A 16,821-nucleotide genomic window follows, 5' to 3' on the forward strand; every position below is an offset into this window, starting at 1 on the left:
TGTTTCTTTATTTCAGAAGCTGTTGATTCATTGCTTTCAGCTGTGTGATTCCCAATTTGTTCTGTGTTAGTGTCCTCTGCACTTGTTATGGGTGGTCTTAGGTTCTGAGATTGCATTTTGCTCCTTCTCGTCATTTTGTGTAGCACTGTATTCTAACCTTTGTTGTAGATCTTTGTTGCAGTTATAGCCTTAGCATCTACTGAAGTTCAGGTATATATCTACAAAATTTGGATTTATCCAGCTGTGCCTGACTTGGGTCTGGCTGCTGTGCTCAGTTCCTTCCTGCTGCTGCCCTTGGGATGAACCTGTTGTGCCCCTGTGGCAAGATGTTCTGCTCCTGGAGTAGCTGGTTGGTTCTGTCCCCTACACTCTCTGCAGGGATTGCAGCTGCAGGGTTTCACCCCTGGCCTGTATGCCAGGCCTGAGCTGAGTCTGGAGGGGACAAGGTGGAGTAGTGGGGAGAGGCAGCTCTTCCACACACTCACTGGGCCTGGGCTAGGACTGAGTTTGGGGGTTTCCGGAATGCGGCAGAAATTCCTACTCGGTGGGCGGAGTGGGGTAGATGCCGCCGAATGGTTGGGGGGCGTCCCAAGGGGATGGAAGAGGGTCTCTCCCACGCTGTGCCTGGGCTGGGACCAGTAGGTCTTGCCAGCGCAAGGTAGCCGGAAGCTCTCCCACACACTCACCAGGCCTGGTCTAGGACTGGGTCTGGGGGTTCCAGGAACGCTGCAGGAATTCTTACTCGGCAGGCGAGGTGGGGGAGGTGCTGCGGAGTGATGGGCATCGTCCCAAGGGAGTGGAAGAGGGTCTCACCCATGCTGCGCCTGGGCTGGGACCAGTGGGTCCCACTGGTGCAGGGTAACTCGAAGCTCTCCCACACACTCACCGGGCCTGGTCTAGGACTCCCTTTTTATTTCTAATTGTGTGGGTTTGAGTCTTTTCTTTCCTTTTTTATTAAGGTTGGATAAAGGTTTGTTGATTTCATTTAATTTTTCAAAGAACCATTCTTTGTATTTTTTTAGTCTCCAGTGTGTTAATTTCTGCCCTGATGTTTATCGTTTTCCCCTTGTACAAGCTTTTAGCTTATCTTGCTCTTCTTTTTCAAGATGTTTGGGGTTCACCATTAAGTTGTTTCATTGTACTTGCTCTGTTTTCCTGATGCAGGTAGTCACTGCTATAAATTTCCTTTAGGACTGCTCTCATTGTTCCCCATAAATTCTGGTACATTGTATTGCCATTATCATTTAATTGTAGAAACTGTCTAATTTCTTTTTTTATTTCACTTGTGACTCATTGGTTATTTAGGAGGGTGCTGTTTAATTTTCATGTGTTTTATGAAGTTCTTGTGGTTTCTTTTGCCATTGATTTCCAATTCCATTGCACTGTGGTCTAATGAAATGCATGGGATAATTTCAGTTCCTCTGCATTTACTTAAGCATGTTCTTGTGATTATTTTGCCACTGATTTCCAATTTCACAAGCTAGTATGTGGCCTGTTTTGGAGAATATTACATTTGTCGCTGAGAAAAATGTATATTCTGATGTTGTGGGGTGGAAAACTCTGTAGACATCAACTAAGTCCATTTGTTCAAAAGTTTGGTTGAGTTCTAATATTTCATTGTTGATTTGCTTAATTGTCTTTTTTGTGACAATGGGATATTGAAATCCCCTAGTACAATTGTATCAGTGTGCATTTGATTTTTTCATGCCCATTAATATCTGTATTATATAGTTAGGTCCACTGGTATACACACACACACACACGCATGCACGCACACACACATATATGATTATTTTCTCCACAAGGATTTAGTGACTGTCTTTGTCTCTCTTAATCAGTCTTGGCTTGAAATTCACTTTGTCTAAAAATGGAATAGGTACCCTTGCTTTTTTCTGAGTTCCTGTCTCATGGAATATTGTTTTCTGTCCTTTGACTTTCACTCTATGAATTTCTTTTTGAACCAAATGCATTTCTTGTGTGCAGCAATGACAATAGCAAAGACAACAGCCTTAGAAAATGATAAACTGAACTCATTCATCACCTTTATGAGCTAGATTTGTGGTTATATAACAAAATCTAAAACAAACCAAAATTTATCTGCATTATACAGTTATACAATCCTTAATATGTCAATTTTGCCCTCAGGAGTTAATATTTATTTATTTATTTATTGTTTTTATTTTGGCAGAACCAGGGATTGAACTCAGGCCCTAGCGCTTGCCAGGGAAGTACTTATTCCACTGAGCCATCTCCCCGGCCCTGGAGTTAATATTTAAAATGGTGACAGGCAGAATATAGGAGTAGAAGGGCCGGCCTGATAGTTTAGTGGATTAAAGTGCCTGCTTAGGCAGAGTTTAACGACCCAGGTTTCATCCCTAGCATGCTGTGCTGCCCCCACTCACGGGGTATGCTGAGTGGACGGTTGAGACTGGGTTGTGGTGGCGCATGCCTGTAATCTCAGCGCTTTAGGAGGCTGAAAACAGGAGAATCACTACGAGTTTGATCTTCGTAGTGAGACTTTGTAGACCGGGTAGACCCTGTCCTAAATACAAAAAAAAAAAAAAAAAAAAAAGGAAAGAAAAAGAAAAATACAGGAATAGAAGAAGAGGAAGAGATTAGAAGTAAGATTGGAAGATGAAAGAGGATCACACTAATTCTGGGAAACCGAGAGAAGGAAGTAATAAAAAGAACAGAACAGAATTGTAAGGTTCTTTCCTCTGGTGCTAACAAGAAATGGGAGAGAGATAAAGAAAACCTTCATTGCTTGGTGCAGGAGGGCTGGGAAAGAGATTGGAAGGACCCTCAGAGAAGGAGGCGGGAGGCAAACAATTTATCTGGTTGGGTTGGGGTGGAGTTTGCATGGGCAGGATGGTGTCCAAACAGGTGCTGATTGGGGAAGGCTTGGCACATGCAGAAAAACAAAAGAGGAAGTTGAGGTTAACCAGGAGAAAGACAGAAGTCAGTCTAGGTGTGGCACATTGTTGGTTTGGGATCCCCACATCCTGTCAGCTCACCACTATGATGACCCTGGTGGACTAAAAAACAAAACAAAACAAATTGCCTATCGGCTGGCGAGAAAAGTGCCTGCTTAAGCAAGTGCAGGGACTCTGGTTCAATCCCCAGCATCACATGCCACACACCAGCCACGCCCCCAGGCAGACTGAGCCAGCCACAGTCTGGGCATAGTGGCATACACCTGTAATCCCAGTGTTGAGGAGGCTAAAAACAGGAGGATCACCACCAGTCTGAGCTGTGTAGTGAGACCCTGCAACAACAAAATACATTAAAAACAAAAAAACACCAGCACAACAACAAATGAGAGGGTGAGGAGTCCACTGTCAAGTATGTCTCTGCTGTCATTGGTAGACAATATGTGGAGACAGAGTCCTATCTGTGTTGACTTATGCCACCAACCAAGCAGTAGCTTTTTGGCAGGGCAGTGGATAATCTCAGCAAGCCTGCACTTTTTGACTGAGACCAGACTCATTCAGTTTGCAGACACCAGCGTACCCTCTGTAGGCCTGAGCCCAGCTGGGAGCTGCTAGGTGGAGCCAACAGCCACCCTTGAGTTATGAGCTCAGCCAACCCTTTTCTAAGGTGGCTTCTGGCCACACAGTCTCTTGTGCAAGATGCCCGAGCCCTTCGCACTCACTACCAGCTAGCGCAGTCCTTCACATCTGCTCGTCCCCTCCACTGCTGTGTCTCTCCATGGAGGCCTCTGGAGTAACCATCAGTCACCTTGTGTCTGCAGGTTGGAATCATTCCTCTTGTATTCACCAGATCTGGTAAATGACTTGTATTTTGTTGTTGTTGTTGAAAAGGGTATCTTTCCTTTGTTGAATTGGCTCCATGTTGTTGTCAAGAATCATCTGATCATACTTGTATGGGTATATTTGAATTCTCTCCTCTGTTGTATTGGCCAATGCATGTACCCTTCTGAAGGTGCTACAGTCTCAACTGCTGTAGCTGTATAATTTTGAAATCAGACAGAATGATTCTTCTAGTTTATTTTTTTAGTAAAAATTACTTTAGCTACTGTACTTCCTTTGTCCTTCAGTGTAAATCTTAGAATGATGTTGTCAGCTATATCTTAAAAAAAAAGAGAGAGAAAATTTCTAAACTTTTCTTTTTCCCAGAAGGAGTGTTACTATGTAGTTGAGGCTGACTTTGAACTCACTATGGAGCCCAGGCTGGCCTTGAACTCTTAAGTGCTGGGATGGCAGCTACCTACTACCACACCCAGCTCTAAACTTTTGATTGCTGTTATTTTTCTTGTTGCTGAAACAAAATATCCAACACTCAGTGTTAAAGGAGAAAAGGTTTATTTTGGCTCACAGTTTGTAGAGGTTTCAGTCCATATTGGCTCACAGTTTATAGAGGTTTCAGTCCATATTGACTCACAGTTTGTCGAGGTTTCAGTCCATATTGGCTCACAGTTTGTAGAGGTTTCAGTCCATATTGGCTCATAGTTTGTAGAGGTTTCAATCCAGAGGCGGCTGGCCCCGAAGCAGGGAGGCATGGCGGAGAGTCACGGCAGAGATGAGAAACAGTCCATAGCAGAGCAGGCAGGAAGTGGCAAACCTCCCGTTCATTTTTATCCTACCCAGGCTACAAGCCTTTAGGGTGATACCTCTCACACCCAGAGTAGGCTTTCCAATTATCCGAGCCTAGAATTACACCTAACCACTCAGTGGACTAATGTAGTTACCACACCCTTACACCATTCACCATTCATCCACATTTGCACACCCAATAGAGCCATGTTCAAAAACCTCCTTTGTGAGCACATAGGGCTTTGAGGGGACATCTGTGTACAAGCCTTAACAGTTTGAATTGCATTAAACCTATACACGAATCAAAGAAGCATGTTTAGAGTGTTGACTCTTCCAGTCTGAAAACAGGATATCGCTCCATATTTAGATTTCCTGGGATTTATTTCTTCTATATTGTATAGTTTTTAGCATATACTTTCTGTATTTCATTTTTTGAGCAGTTACAAATGATACATTTTTAATTCCAGTGTGAATGAAATTTTAATTTAAATACACTGTATTTTTTTATCAGCCCTGATATTACTCATGCTTATTTGTTAATATTTAATAAGGATTTTTGTGTTTATTTTTGTGAGAGGTGTTAGTCTGTAGTTTCCTTTTTTTTGTACTATTTCATCTGGTTTTGGTATCAGGCTAATACTAGCTATAAAATGCACTGGGAAATCTTCCCTGCTATTCTGTTTTAGAAACGCATAACTGGGGCTGGAGAGATGGCTCAGTGGTCTAAAGCACCTACTTAGAACAAGCTTGGCAAGACATCAGGGACCGCGGTTCAATCCCCCAGCACCACATGCCAGCCAGCCCCGCCCCCTGGTGGGCTGAGCTGGCCACACACACACCACACACACACTCTCTCTCTCTCTCTCTCTCTCTCTCTCTCTCTCTCAAATAAAAATAAAAAAAATTTAAAAAAAAAAAGAAACGCATAACTGGAAGACAACACTGTATTACGACAAACACTGTGAAATTCGTATTACTTTATTAAGTGAAATTCTATATCACTTGTAATGTTTACTCTTTTAATTTGTACTGTTTAAAAAATAAAAAATGAAACAACAACAAAGAAAGGCATTGCATAGATTGGTTAGTTTTTTTTTTCAAATGTTCATTAGAACTTGCCAGTGCAATCAGCCAGGCAGGAGAGTTGTTTGTGTGTGTGTTTGTTTTGAGAGAGGGAGTTTTAAAGTCACGAATTCAGTTTCCTTAATAGCTACAGGAATATCCAGATTACCAATTTCTTATGGGGGTTTGTGATAGTTTTTTATTATTGTTGGGAGTTTGTTGTTTAGTAGTTGGTGCATTTCATTTAAACCATCAGCTTTATACATGCAGTTATTCAGAGGGTTTCCTTTACAGTCTTTTGATGTCTGAGGTTCTGTAGTGACACTCTAATTTCATTTTTTTATTTTTATTTTTATTTATTTACTAATTTAGTACAGGGTCTACAGTGTCTCACTGTGTAGCTTGGACTCATAGTGATCCTCCTGTTTTAGGCCTCCCGAGCGCTGGGATTACAAGTGTGCACCACCGTGCCCAGTCTCAGTCGCCTTCTTCGGCATGGCACGCCGAGGATTGAACCCCAGTCCCTGCATCTGCATAAGCAGGTGCTTTAATCTGCTAAGCTATCTGGCCAGCCCTCTAATTTCATTTCTGATATTGGTGATTTGAGCTGCCTTGCTTTCTGTCAGTCTTGCTGAAGCTTTGTCAATTTTATTGATATTTTTCAAAAACCAGCTTTTTGTTTCATTTACTTCTCAGACTTTCCATTTGCAGTTTCTTGTCTTTGGCTCCCTTCAGATTTTTCTCGCCCCTCCCCCCGGCTTTTAAAGTGGAAGTGTGAATTTTTAATTTGAGAGTTTTATCTTGTTTTCTCATCTGTGCATTTAATTCTTGTTGGTTTTCTTCTCCACACTTCTGGGGGCTGGGTCCTGCAAATTTTAAGAGTCGATTTTCTCATTTTCACTCATGCAGTCTCATTTTTTAAGCTCCCTTGAGACTTTTTGAACTTTGATTATTTAGAAATATGCTGTTTAAGTATCCAGGTGTTCAACTGGAATAATAGTGTGTTGTCTGTTTGTTTGTTTTTTTATGGCCCAGAACATGATCTTTTAGATAATACTAAGTTTAATATTTCTTTTGGGGCCAGGGAGATGGCTCAGTAGAATAAGCGCTTCCCTGGCAAGCACAAGGGTCTGAGTTCAATCTCCAGCTATGCTAAAAAAAAATCTGTTAACAGGAAAATTTTTTTTTTGATTCTGCTTAGATTTAGTCTGTAGTTCTAAAATGCATTCTTTTTATACCCTTTTAGTGGCTGCTCAAGTTTCTGTATTATATATGCATAGCTTATTTTAACAATTAGAATGAATTATAGAACTTACTTCCTTCTGTGTCCTTTTACCCTCCCTCACAGTTGTCTTACAAATTTCCTCTGTCTACGTTTAGAGCTTCACTCGTGTTATAAATTCTTGCTCTTGCCTTTAAATATAATTTAGGAAGCTTGTGGAAAAAAGAGAAAACTTTGTTTTTATACCTGTTTCTACATGTTCCGTTCCTTTCTCTTGATAGTCCAAGATTCCTTCTTGTTCCAGAAGAATCTGGTGTGAAAGAACTAACTGCTGTATGCCAAAGACGCTTAGAAACCAAAGATGCCAGGCACATCTGTGGCACTGGCAGTGCCTGGATTCTGCATGCCGGCCTCACAGGCCACGGTCATATTGGAGTGTTATTTTTCTGTGACATGCTAGCAGAATGGGAAGGGGGCATTGTTCTTCAGGGGCAATGCTGACCATTATGGTACAGGATGGCAGCAGAATCCTTCAGGCTGGATCCCTCCGCCTCTTGCATTTATTTCTTTTCTGTGTAGAGAATGTAATTTGGCATTATTTTATGGCAGATCTAGTGACAGGTTTTTCATATTATCTTTTCATCAGTGGATGAATCAGTGTCCTGATTTCCTCTTCATTCATGAAGCCTGTTTTTGCTGGCTGTAGGATTCTAGGTTGGCAGTTCTTGCTTTGTTTTCATCACCTGAGAAGTACTGCACCACTTCCTCTGGTCTCTTTGATTTCTGGTAATTGTTTAAAGTGTTGTTTCTCTCTTATCTCTTGATGCTTTCAAGATACTTTCTTTTTGCTCTTCATTTTTAGAAGTTGAATTATGATATATCTTGGTGTGAGTCTTTTAAGTATTAGATTTTTCAGATCTAAAATTTCTATTTTATTCTTAATATCTTCTGAGCCAGCAAGATAGCTTAGTGGACTAAGTTCTTGCGTAGGCAAACCCAGGGACTGGCGTTTGATCCCAAGCACCACATGCTGCATCAGCCCTGCCCCTAGGCCTGCTGAGCTGGCCATTGAGTCAGAGTGTGATGGTGCACCCCTATAATCCCAGCATTGGGGAGGCTGGAAACAGGAGGATCACTATGAGTCTGAGCTGTGTAGTGAGACCCTGTACCGAATATATATATATATATATATATATATATATATATACCGAATAAAAAGGCAAACTTAATATCTCATTTGTTTGCTCAAATTTTCTTTTTTTTTCTTTCTTTTTTTTTTTTTTTTTTGGTGGAACCAGGGATTGAACTCAGACCTTTGCACTTGCCCGGGAAGCACTTATTCTACTGAGCCATCTCCCCAGCCCCCTGCTTATTAAAGTATTATCAGGACTGCTTTAAAAATCTTTTGTTATTCAAAGGGCTGGCATGATAGCTTAGTGGACTAAAGTGCCTGCTTAGGCAGAGCACAGTGGCCAGGGTTCAGTCCCTAGTGTGCCGTTCTGACCCTGACCACAGGGAGTACTGAGACTGCGATTGAGACTGGGCATGGTGGCATGTGCCTGTAATCCCAGCACTTGGGGGGCTGAAAACAGGAGGATCTCTACGTGTCCGATCTACATAGTGAGACTCTGTACACTCTGTAGAATCTGTCGTAAATACAGAAAAAAAAGTTAAAATTAAAATTAAAAAATTTGTTTTTCATTATTCAACTTGCAATCTTTCTGGTTCCTCATTTGATAAGTGGTTTTTCTTAAAACCTGGACATGTTCACATGAAGCTGTAAACCTCTGGATCTTGCATTTTAGCTAACTTTCTCTGACATTGCTTGGGTACAGAAAGCAGGCACTACCTCACTGCTACCAGTTAGAAGTAGAAGACCAGGTTCCCCACCGGAATCCTGTTGATATATGAATGTAGCGGTCTCTTGTCCCTCTTAGGTAGTGGTAGGAGCTCTGTCTCCTTATGGTTTTTGTTAAAACTACAGGGGGGTGGGGCTTGTCACTAACTGCTGGGGATGAAGATACCAGCACCCGCCTGATCTTCCGTGACACCAGCCCAGCGGAGCTGCAGGGCCTCGTTACAGCCTGTCTTTCTTTCTTTCTTTCTTTCTTTCTTTCTTTCTTTCTTTGTTTCTTCTTCTTCTTTTTTTTTTTTTTTTCAGAACTGGGGATTGAACTCAGGCCCTTGCGCTTGCCAGGGAAGCGCTTATTCCACTGAGCCATCTCCCCGGCCCCTCGTTACAGCCTTGCAGGATCCCCACTCGACCACTAGTGATGTCAGTGGGGTGGCTTCATGGTGATGGTTGACTGAGCTAGAGCAGTTATTGGCTTTGGCACTTTGACTACAGATAACGATGAAGGTTTGGAGATTTTTTTTTTTTCTCCATTGGCATTTCCAGGTTCCTTTCTTCACTTCAAAATCTGGGATCTGTGAGGCAAAACACCCAGCAGACTCACTGTTGTGTCATTGTTCGGTTCTCAAGGCCATAGGTGACCTACCTTTTCTCTTCCCCTTTCGGAGTCATCTTACCTTTGTTTTCTATATAGTACATAGGGATTTCAGTTTACTTAGCAGAAAGAATAGAGAAAGGTACATCTAGTTTGTCTTCCAAGATATGAAAATGTCACGTTTAAGTCTTAAGTCTCAAAGGCGCCACATAATGACTAAGATAGTGTTACTCAAAAACATGTGTTCTCAGCCTTGACTGTTTTTCCCTTGTGTGAATTCCTTTAGGCCTCCTCGAAAGATGTTGTCAGACAGCTGTGTCAAGAGAGCTTTTCCAGTTCATCCCTGGACTCAAAGAAACTCTTGGAGATGACGTGTTCCAGCTTGTCTGTGACCCAAGGGGAGGCCGAGCACGTAAGTGTGGTCAGAAATGACCAGCTGTGCTGGTCACTTGTTAATCTCCGTCCTGACTTCCTAGTTTTTGCTGTGTCCTAAAGAATTTCCTCCTGAAGTGGCTGTTAACTTGGTAGATTTTTTTCCTTGATAGTAGTGGACTCAGAAGCTTTTGTCTGGCACACTGGCTTATGATCAGTAAGGCATGGATGGGACAGCTGTGCCCAGTAATACCTTTTCAGGCAAAGCTCCTGACCCTTTTCTTTTCAGGCAGAGAAGACAAAAGCCAGCCTTGGTGATTTCTCTTTCCCTGTAACTTGCTGATAAAGCTGACCTGTCAGCTGGCTAGGTGAGGGCAGACTTCGGGGATCGTAGGGCAGAAGCGTGGAGGTCTGAGCTGAACACCTCTGGGTCAGTCACGCTCTGCAGGGGGCTTTGGGTATCACACCCGTCTGGTCCCTCTGCCCCGGGGAAGTCTCCTGTGCAGGTCGCCTGATCTCAGTGAGTGGCCAAGAGGACATGACTCATGAGAGGTAATGCAGCAGTGACAGCCTTAGCGATTTCATGATAGATGTGCTTCTAAAATGGGCATCTCTTCATTCAGATCAGCTGGTGGTGTTATTTCTTTAATCTGAAATTTTGCACATTAAAATCCATTACAGAATAGCACAAGGAGATCCAAGGGTGTGGAAGAGAGTTGGAAACGTAGTTTGAATTCCCACACAGCAGACAGTGAGACAAGGACTAGGGTGCAGCCACTTTTCAGGCAGTGATTCTAGAAAGCACAAAGAGAGGGCAGGAAAAATCAAATAGGGGAGGGAAACCAGCCCATAAAGTGTTTTTATGAGTTCTACACTAACTCCTGCCCCTCGTTGGTGGAGGGTTAACGGCCCCCTCACTCCTGGCCTGTGTCCACCTAGTGAAGCAAGCTCCGGGTACTAGAGAAGAGGTGACCTCTAGAACATGCTAGGCCCAGCAGAACATCATCCTAGTCACGGCCCACTGTAGGCCACACTAGACCGCAGATCCACAGGGACCTCAGGTGGGAGCACACAGCAGGGCAGGGTCCAGACTGCACAGGGGCAGCCCGCACAGCCAGCCAGAGCCACTTGTTTTCTTTGCTCTTCCAAGTGACAACTTAAGGGCAAGGACGTGAGATTCCTGCCACCCTGGATTCAAAGCCCATATTCCACAGGAACCAATATATCTCGTCACACTTCAGTCAGCACAGCATCAGGTTCCTGCAAGGAGCTTGCAGCCTCGCTCAGGCAGGCCCGGCATGTGGGCCCCAGCTATTTGCGTAGGCCTTTCAGTCCAGAAGGCACTGGACCAATACAGGGTTGCCTAGTAACACAGCTAACTTTCTGCTTCTCTTCAGTTACCAGGGAAACAGCCCCAGAAAGTTAACTGAAGGTCAGATACTCACGCAGAAGGAAAAAGGGTGCATAAAGCATTCATCCACATGTGATTTCCAGCCATCCATCCACAGCTTCTGAAGCCAGGCAGCAGCCCTGGTCTTGGCCTCAGGTGGCCAAGGCATGTGGGACACCAGCATCTGCTCGAGGTGTCCACACTCGTGCCCGTGTTGGTGCCCAGCCCTGAAGCCCACTGCTGCCCCGTGTTCTGCCCCTGCACCCTGCCTCTTCTGCCGCTATAGGCCTGTTTCTCTGTCCTGCAGCTGCTCCAGGCTCTGCACCGCCTCACCAGGCTTGTGGCCTTCCGGGACCTGTCCTCTGCCCAGTCGATTCTGGCTCTCTTTCCAGAAAATTTCCACCAGAACCTCAAAAACCTGCTGACAAAAATCATCCTAGAACATGTGTAAGTCCTCACTTTTTAGAGTTCCTTCTTTTATGTCTTAATATTTTTGTTTTCTGTTCTCAAAATAATAACATTGTTTTTTTCAGGGTCTCACTATACAGATTGGACTTGTAGTGATCCTTCTTATTTTTCAAGTAATGGGATTTCCCAAGTGTGGGATTACAGGCTCATACCACTGTGCCTAGTCTCATTTGCCATCTTGGTGCATCCCGGGGGCGGAGCTGGCACTTCAAGCCAGGGAATCGAACCTCTGGCCCCAGTATCTGCCTAAGCAGGTGTTTTAATCCACTGAGCTATCTGGCCAGCCCTTAACACTGTATTTTCTATGTTGAAAAGTTAGAAATGGTATTGAGAAGCCTGATACCTAGAAATCAGCAGTATTCCTTAATGCTAAGTCTTTTACATGTTTATTATTTCTTTTTATACATGTAGAAGTTATTTTGTTTTTCACAGAAAAACATGCCACTTTATAATTTTTTTTTAATTAATAGTATCAACATAAATGATATTTCAGGTCAACAAATATTCACCTTCAGTATATATACATATATATACATATGTGTGTGTGTGTGTATTTTTTTTTTTTTTTTTTTTTTTGGTACAGGTTCTCACTACGCAGCTTGGACTCATAGTGATCCTCCTGTTTTCAGCCTCCCCAGCGCTGGGATTACAGACGTACGCCACCATACACAGACCTGGTGGCTGGCTCAGCATGCTGGGGAGCAGGGCCTGCACAGTATGGGGTACCAGGGATCGAAGCCCAGTTCCTAGGCTTGCCTAAGCAGGCACTTAGTCTGCTGAGCTATCTCACTGGCCCTTCATTTTAAATTTTTAACAGTTAAATTTCAAATACATTCCATTATAGGAAGGAATTGAGTTTAAAATTCCCTAGTGGTATACATTGGGGCTATTAGCATTTTTTCACTTTAGGGAACAATTTATAGACTAGAAACTTTGCTCCTGTATTTAGCTAGTCCCTTACTGGACAGAGGATCTGAGCGTGCTGGGTTTTGCCCTTGTATCGTGGAGTGGGCCACCAGAAAGCTTGTGCCCTTTTCCCGCAGAGGACACGGCGTGCCCTTCAGACCGCACCTTTACTGAGTGGATCTTTCCTTACCTTCTGCCCAGTTCCTTACACACCAGATGCTACCTCACTTCAGCTCACGCACCTTTAAGACTAGTAATGGAGAATGGCTTTTTCATGTGTTTATCGGTCAGTTTTAATTTGTTTTGTGAGTTATCTGCAGATCTTCTGAGTCAGTCAGCTCCTTTACCACACACATACACACACACACACACACACAGCAAATAGAATTGATACTATTTAGCAGAAGGCTTGAACAGTTCTTTAGTAGTAATAACCAATAATGCCTATTCTCGGGTTCGCGGCTTCCTTGGAACTGTGCACCGTATGTGACCGCGCCCTGTTCTGGCTCTCAGCAGCTCACTGCTGGAGTCAGCCAGGTCTTTGTGGTGTGTGTGCTGCGTAAGGTGCAGTGCTCTATGTACTCAGTGTTCCCTTGGAGGCACATTGACCTTTACTCTGTCGCTGAACACAATAGCACAATACGGTAGCAGTGCATGAAGTCTTCTGGGTTTTGTCCTAAGCCTTAAGAACTAATAGCACTTACAGCCTTAACCTCACAGAACTTCACAAAATAAATAAACAAAAACCTGCTTTTAGGAAGCGACATTTTCTGAGGTCCTTCCCTATGAAGAGGTCTGAAAGGATAGCAAAGGCAGAGGTTCATTCAGGGCTCTCTAATTTTGGGAAAACACGCTTTTATCTCCTTCCCACCATCATTTCCTTATCTTTTTCTCTCAAACAGATCTGCATGGAGAACCGAAGCCCAAGCAAGTCAGAGTGAGTACTCCTCCTTCAGCCCACCCCAGCCCCAGCTCTGAGCCTGCTGAGTGACCAAAGACAGTGACCAAACATCAAAAGGAGTGGTTCTAAAGCTAACCACTCTCTGTGTTGTGTAGTTTCCTATTCTACTTTATAATTTTTCTCAGATTATAGACATGTTATAAAATCATGTTTTAAAAACACCAAAGTATCCAAAGCAGAAGTGAGGTGTGCAGTTGTATTAGGCCCCGTCCAACAGCTGTTGCTGGGACAAAACACCCAACACCGGCAGCTCACAGGAGGACAGGTTCATTTGGCCCTGGTGTCAGTGGTTCAGCCCAGGGTTCTCTGGCTCGGACACAGGAGCAGCGCAGTAGAAGGGCTCCGTGTGGGGCAGGGCCACTCAGGTCATGCAGCCCTAAAGCAGAATGGGGAGGGAAGGACTCAGAGTAAGAATGCACCAGCGCCATCACTGCTGGACCAGGAGGCCTAAGGGCATTCTAGATCCCAAGCATAGCAGTAAGCATGTTTCAGTGAAGAAAAAAAATAACAGGAATTGAAAAAACAATTTTAGGGTTTTTTTTTTAAAGTATTCTTATTTTTAAAGAGAAAAAATTAAAATAATAAAACAGAATTTCAAAACAGGTTAGTAGCTTCATTACAATCATGAATATATTAGAAATACTTTGAAGCTTGACTGAAAGTGCATGTTTAGTTACCCCGAGCCAGTCAGTTCTGAAGCGCTTCCTCTGTAGTGATTCACCCCATCTTCCAGCATCCCTGTGGACTAAGCTGAAGTGATCTCCCTTCTTCCGATGAAGAAGCAGAGGCTCACAGGTTACTTGGGTGGTGGAAACCTGCATTCTAATCAAGTCTAAAGCGAGGCCCCTCACCACTAGCACGGAGGTGTCACTGTTCCTAAGTCAGGCCATGACGCCTTCTCTGCTATGTGTCACTTTCATTCTGTTGTAGCATCTGGAGCATTGGGTCTTCAGGTGACAGTGAGTTAGTGCTGTGGGCCGGTGGCACTGAGCAGTGGGGAAGGCCCGCGCATGCTGGGGTCATCGCCCCATCGGTGTCTTTCAGAGACTTGGTGCGTAGGTCAGATGAATCTTACATGTACAGCCCACAGAGCCACCTGCCAGAGGGGCTTGGCAGGTGTGGGTGGCATGAGCGAGCTCTGAGCTAGGCCGGCCTTCCACAGTCTCTCTGCCACGCCTCGTGGACCTGGACTGGAGAGTGGACATCAAAGCCGCCTCAGACAGCATCAGCCGCATGGCCATTCCCACCTGCCTGCTCCAGATGAAGGTGAGTTTGCCACCATGCTCTTAGATGGGACACAGGAGCACCTTGGCCTCCATGGCCCTCTGTGACACGAGCCACTGACATCCTCCTGAATTAAATGAGAAAAATGTAGTGTCCCCCTGATGTGTCTGTTTATTCGCAAATCACACTACTGTGTTAACATGCTAGGAATACGGTAGAACACACACTGAAAGTAGAAGTTTTAAAACAGTGAAAAGTGCAAAACATTTCATTATTTGTTTGCTGGTACTTTAAGGTGTACACTAAGTGAGGAATTTAGTTTGTACAGTAGGAACATGTGTTCAGACTTCAGAAAGCCTTCCAGATTTTTTCAGTGACCTCTTGGCAACTCAGCCAGGAGGATAAGCCGTCACCTTAGGCCACCTGGCCAGCCAAGCTTCTGTCAGTAGCAGATTGTCCTTCATTTCTTGTCCATGTACCCTGTTAATTATGTTCGCGTTATTGTTGTTTCAGCCATCTCTTCCAGTCACACCCACTTTGTAAAATTAGCTAAGACTACACAGTCAGTCCATTGGTGTATCTGCCCCAGCAGTTACCTAGAAATGTGAGAAAATGAAGAAGTAAAGGTACCTCTGATGGCTACATTTTAAGTAGTAGTAAGGCTTAGTTTGTTTCTCTTTTAAAAGTGAGATTTAAAAATCTAGAAGTTGTAATATTTTTCCTACAGTCGGAGGATTATATGTACCCAACAGCGCCCACCTTAGAGTGTGAATGGCCACTCACTTGGTGCCGAGCCCTAGGATATTGGTGAAGGGGTGCATCTGTGGGCGTTGTCCAGCCTGTGCCTAGGCCCTGCAGCCAGTGGAAGGCGATGCTGGCCTTCCCCCACTCTCCCCCCATTGCCGGCTATGTGAGCTCAGGTTCCCAGTGGCTCTCAGCAGAGTGCTGTGTGCAGAGGCGCAGCAGGACTGAGGAGACTTGGTACAGGGAGCCAGGAAGACAGAAAGCTTTGACCATGGGCCATGTTCTCTCTGCAGATCCAGGAAGATCCCAGCCTGTGCGGGGACAAGCCCTCCACGTCTGCTGTGACCGTGGAGCTAAGCAAAGAAACGCTGGACACTATGCTAGATGGGCTGGGCCGCATCCGGGACCAGCTTTCTGCTGTGGCCAGTAAATGAACCAACCAGCTGCCAGTGCTGCTGCCGTGTTCTGGCCTCCTGTGTCAGTGACAAAGCACCTCCCCTTGAGGCCACACTCAGGCACAGTGGTGGGATGGAGGGCCTTGCTGCCATCCACAGGGCACAGGCAGACGGAGAAGCAGCCAGAGCCTCGCTGTTCTCCTTTCTCTCTCTGGAGCAAATGAACAGAAGCCTCTATCTTTGAAAGGCCCCTGGGTGCTGGCTGATTGCTACTGTGCGGTTGAGGGGAGCGCAGGTTCCAGGAGCCGCCCCTGCGTGGCTGTGTGGGGTGTGGAGGCCACACCATGGAGCTGACCTAATGAGTCCATTTCCTACGTTAGCTCTGATGAGTGAGTTTCCAGCTGGAGAGCAAATGGAAGCAAATGGATGAGGCCAGCTGCTCCTGCCTCTTCGGCAGAGAAGCCGGGCAAATGTCACGGAGCTGGGTCACCCAACGTGGTGTCTCCCAGGCGTCCCATAGCTCCCTCACCCCGCTGGACCATCTCCTTAGCTTGGGAAGTTGGAATCACTCTGGGGGTGGATGGTGAGAGTACTGTAATTGGAAATAAATAACAGTTTATGATTCTGGTCATGATTCTTTTCACCTCCATCGATGCCTTTGGCCAGCACTATCTTGTTCTGGAAGATCCTAACTTCCTGGTTCCCTGCCAAGCCCGTGTCCTCTGATGTGACATAAAACAAGGAATATAAACCTTACCACCTTCCCTGCCTCTGCTGGGCCTGTGGATCAGACAGGAGCAGGGTTAGCAGTTGGTCTGCACTTGTTTCAACAGCCAGGAGAGTGGTGTCCCCAGACTTGAATGACACGAGATCACCCCTGCTTTGTGCTTGCCATCCCACAGGGACCCCTTGCGAGAAGACCTATCTTCTTCATTGTCCAGATCACCCCCATGCCAACCATTTGCAGCCTGCCCGCTAAGACCTGTGTTTTGGCAGCTTCTCCAGTGGGGTGTGTGTGGAGTGGGAGGAGGTGTGTGATCACAGGTTAAGAATACAGTGTGTACTTGGGGCTCGGGC

General features: G+C 44.9%; 1 protein-coding gene across 2 annotated transcripts in view; it reads left to right on the forward strand.

The window, feature by feature from the left end:
• Positions 1–16,375, forward strand: part of Commd9 (COMM domain containing 9) — a 28,945-nt gene extending 12,570 nt beyond the window's left edge. Inside the window, exons 2-7 of one of the 2 annotated variants that reach the window (XM_023710778.1) lie at positions 9,571–9,696; positions 11,354–11,493; positions 13,323–13,357; positions 14,544–14,647; positions 15,643–15,826; positions 15,962–16,375. In XM_023710778.1, the coding sequence (XP_023566546.1) occupies positions 9,571–9,696; positions 11,354–11,493; positions 13,323–13,357; positions 14,544–14,647; positions 15,643–15,783 (546 nt within the window). In that variant the 3' untranslated portion in view covers positions 15,784–15,826; positions 15,962–16,375. Of the gene's footprint in view, positions 1–9,570; positions 9,697–11,353; positions 11,494–13,322; positions 13,358–14,543; positions 14,648–15,642 lie in introns of both variants that reach the window. The other variant, XM_004627041.2, reaches the window with a different exon arrangement.
• Positions 16,376–16,821: the final 446 nt, after the last annotated feature.

Source organism: Octodon degus, unplaced genomic scaffold, assembly GCF_000260255.1.
Source record: "Octodon degus isolate 3935 unplaced genomic scaffold, OctDeg1.0 scaffold00018, whole genome shotgun sequence".
Taxonomy (NCBI): Eukaryota; Metazoa; Chordata; class Mammalia; order Rodentia; family Octodontidae; genus Octodon; species Octodon degus.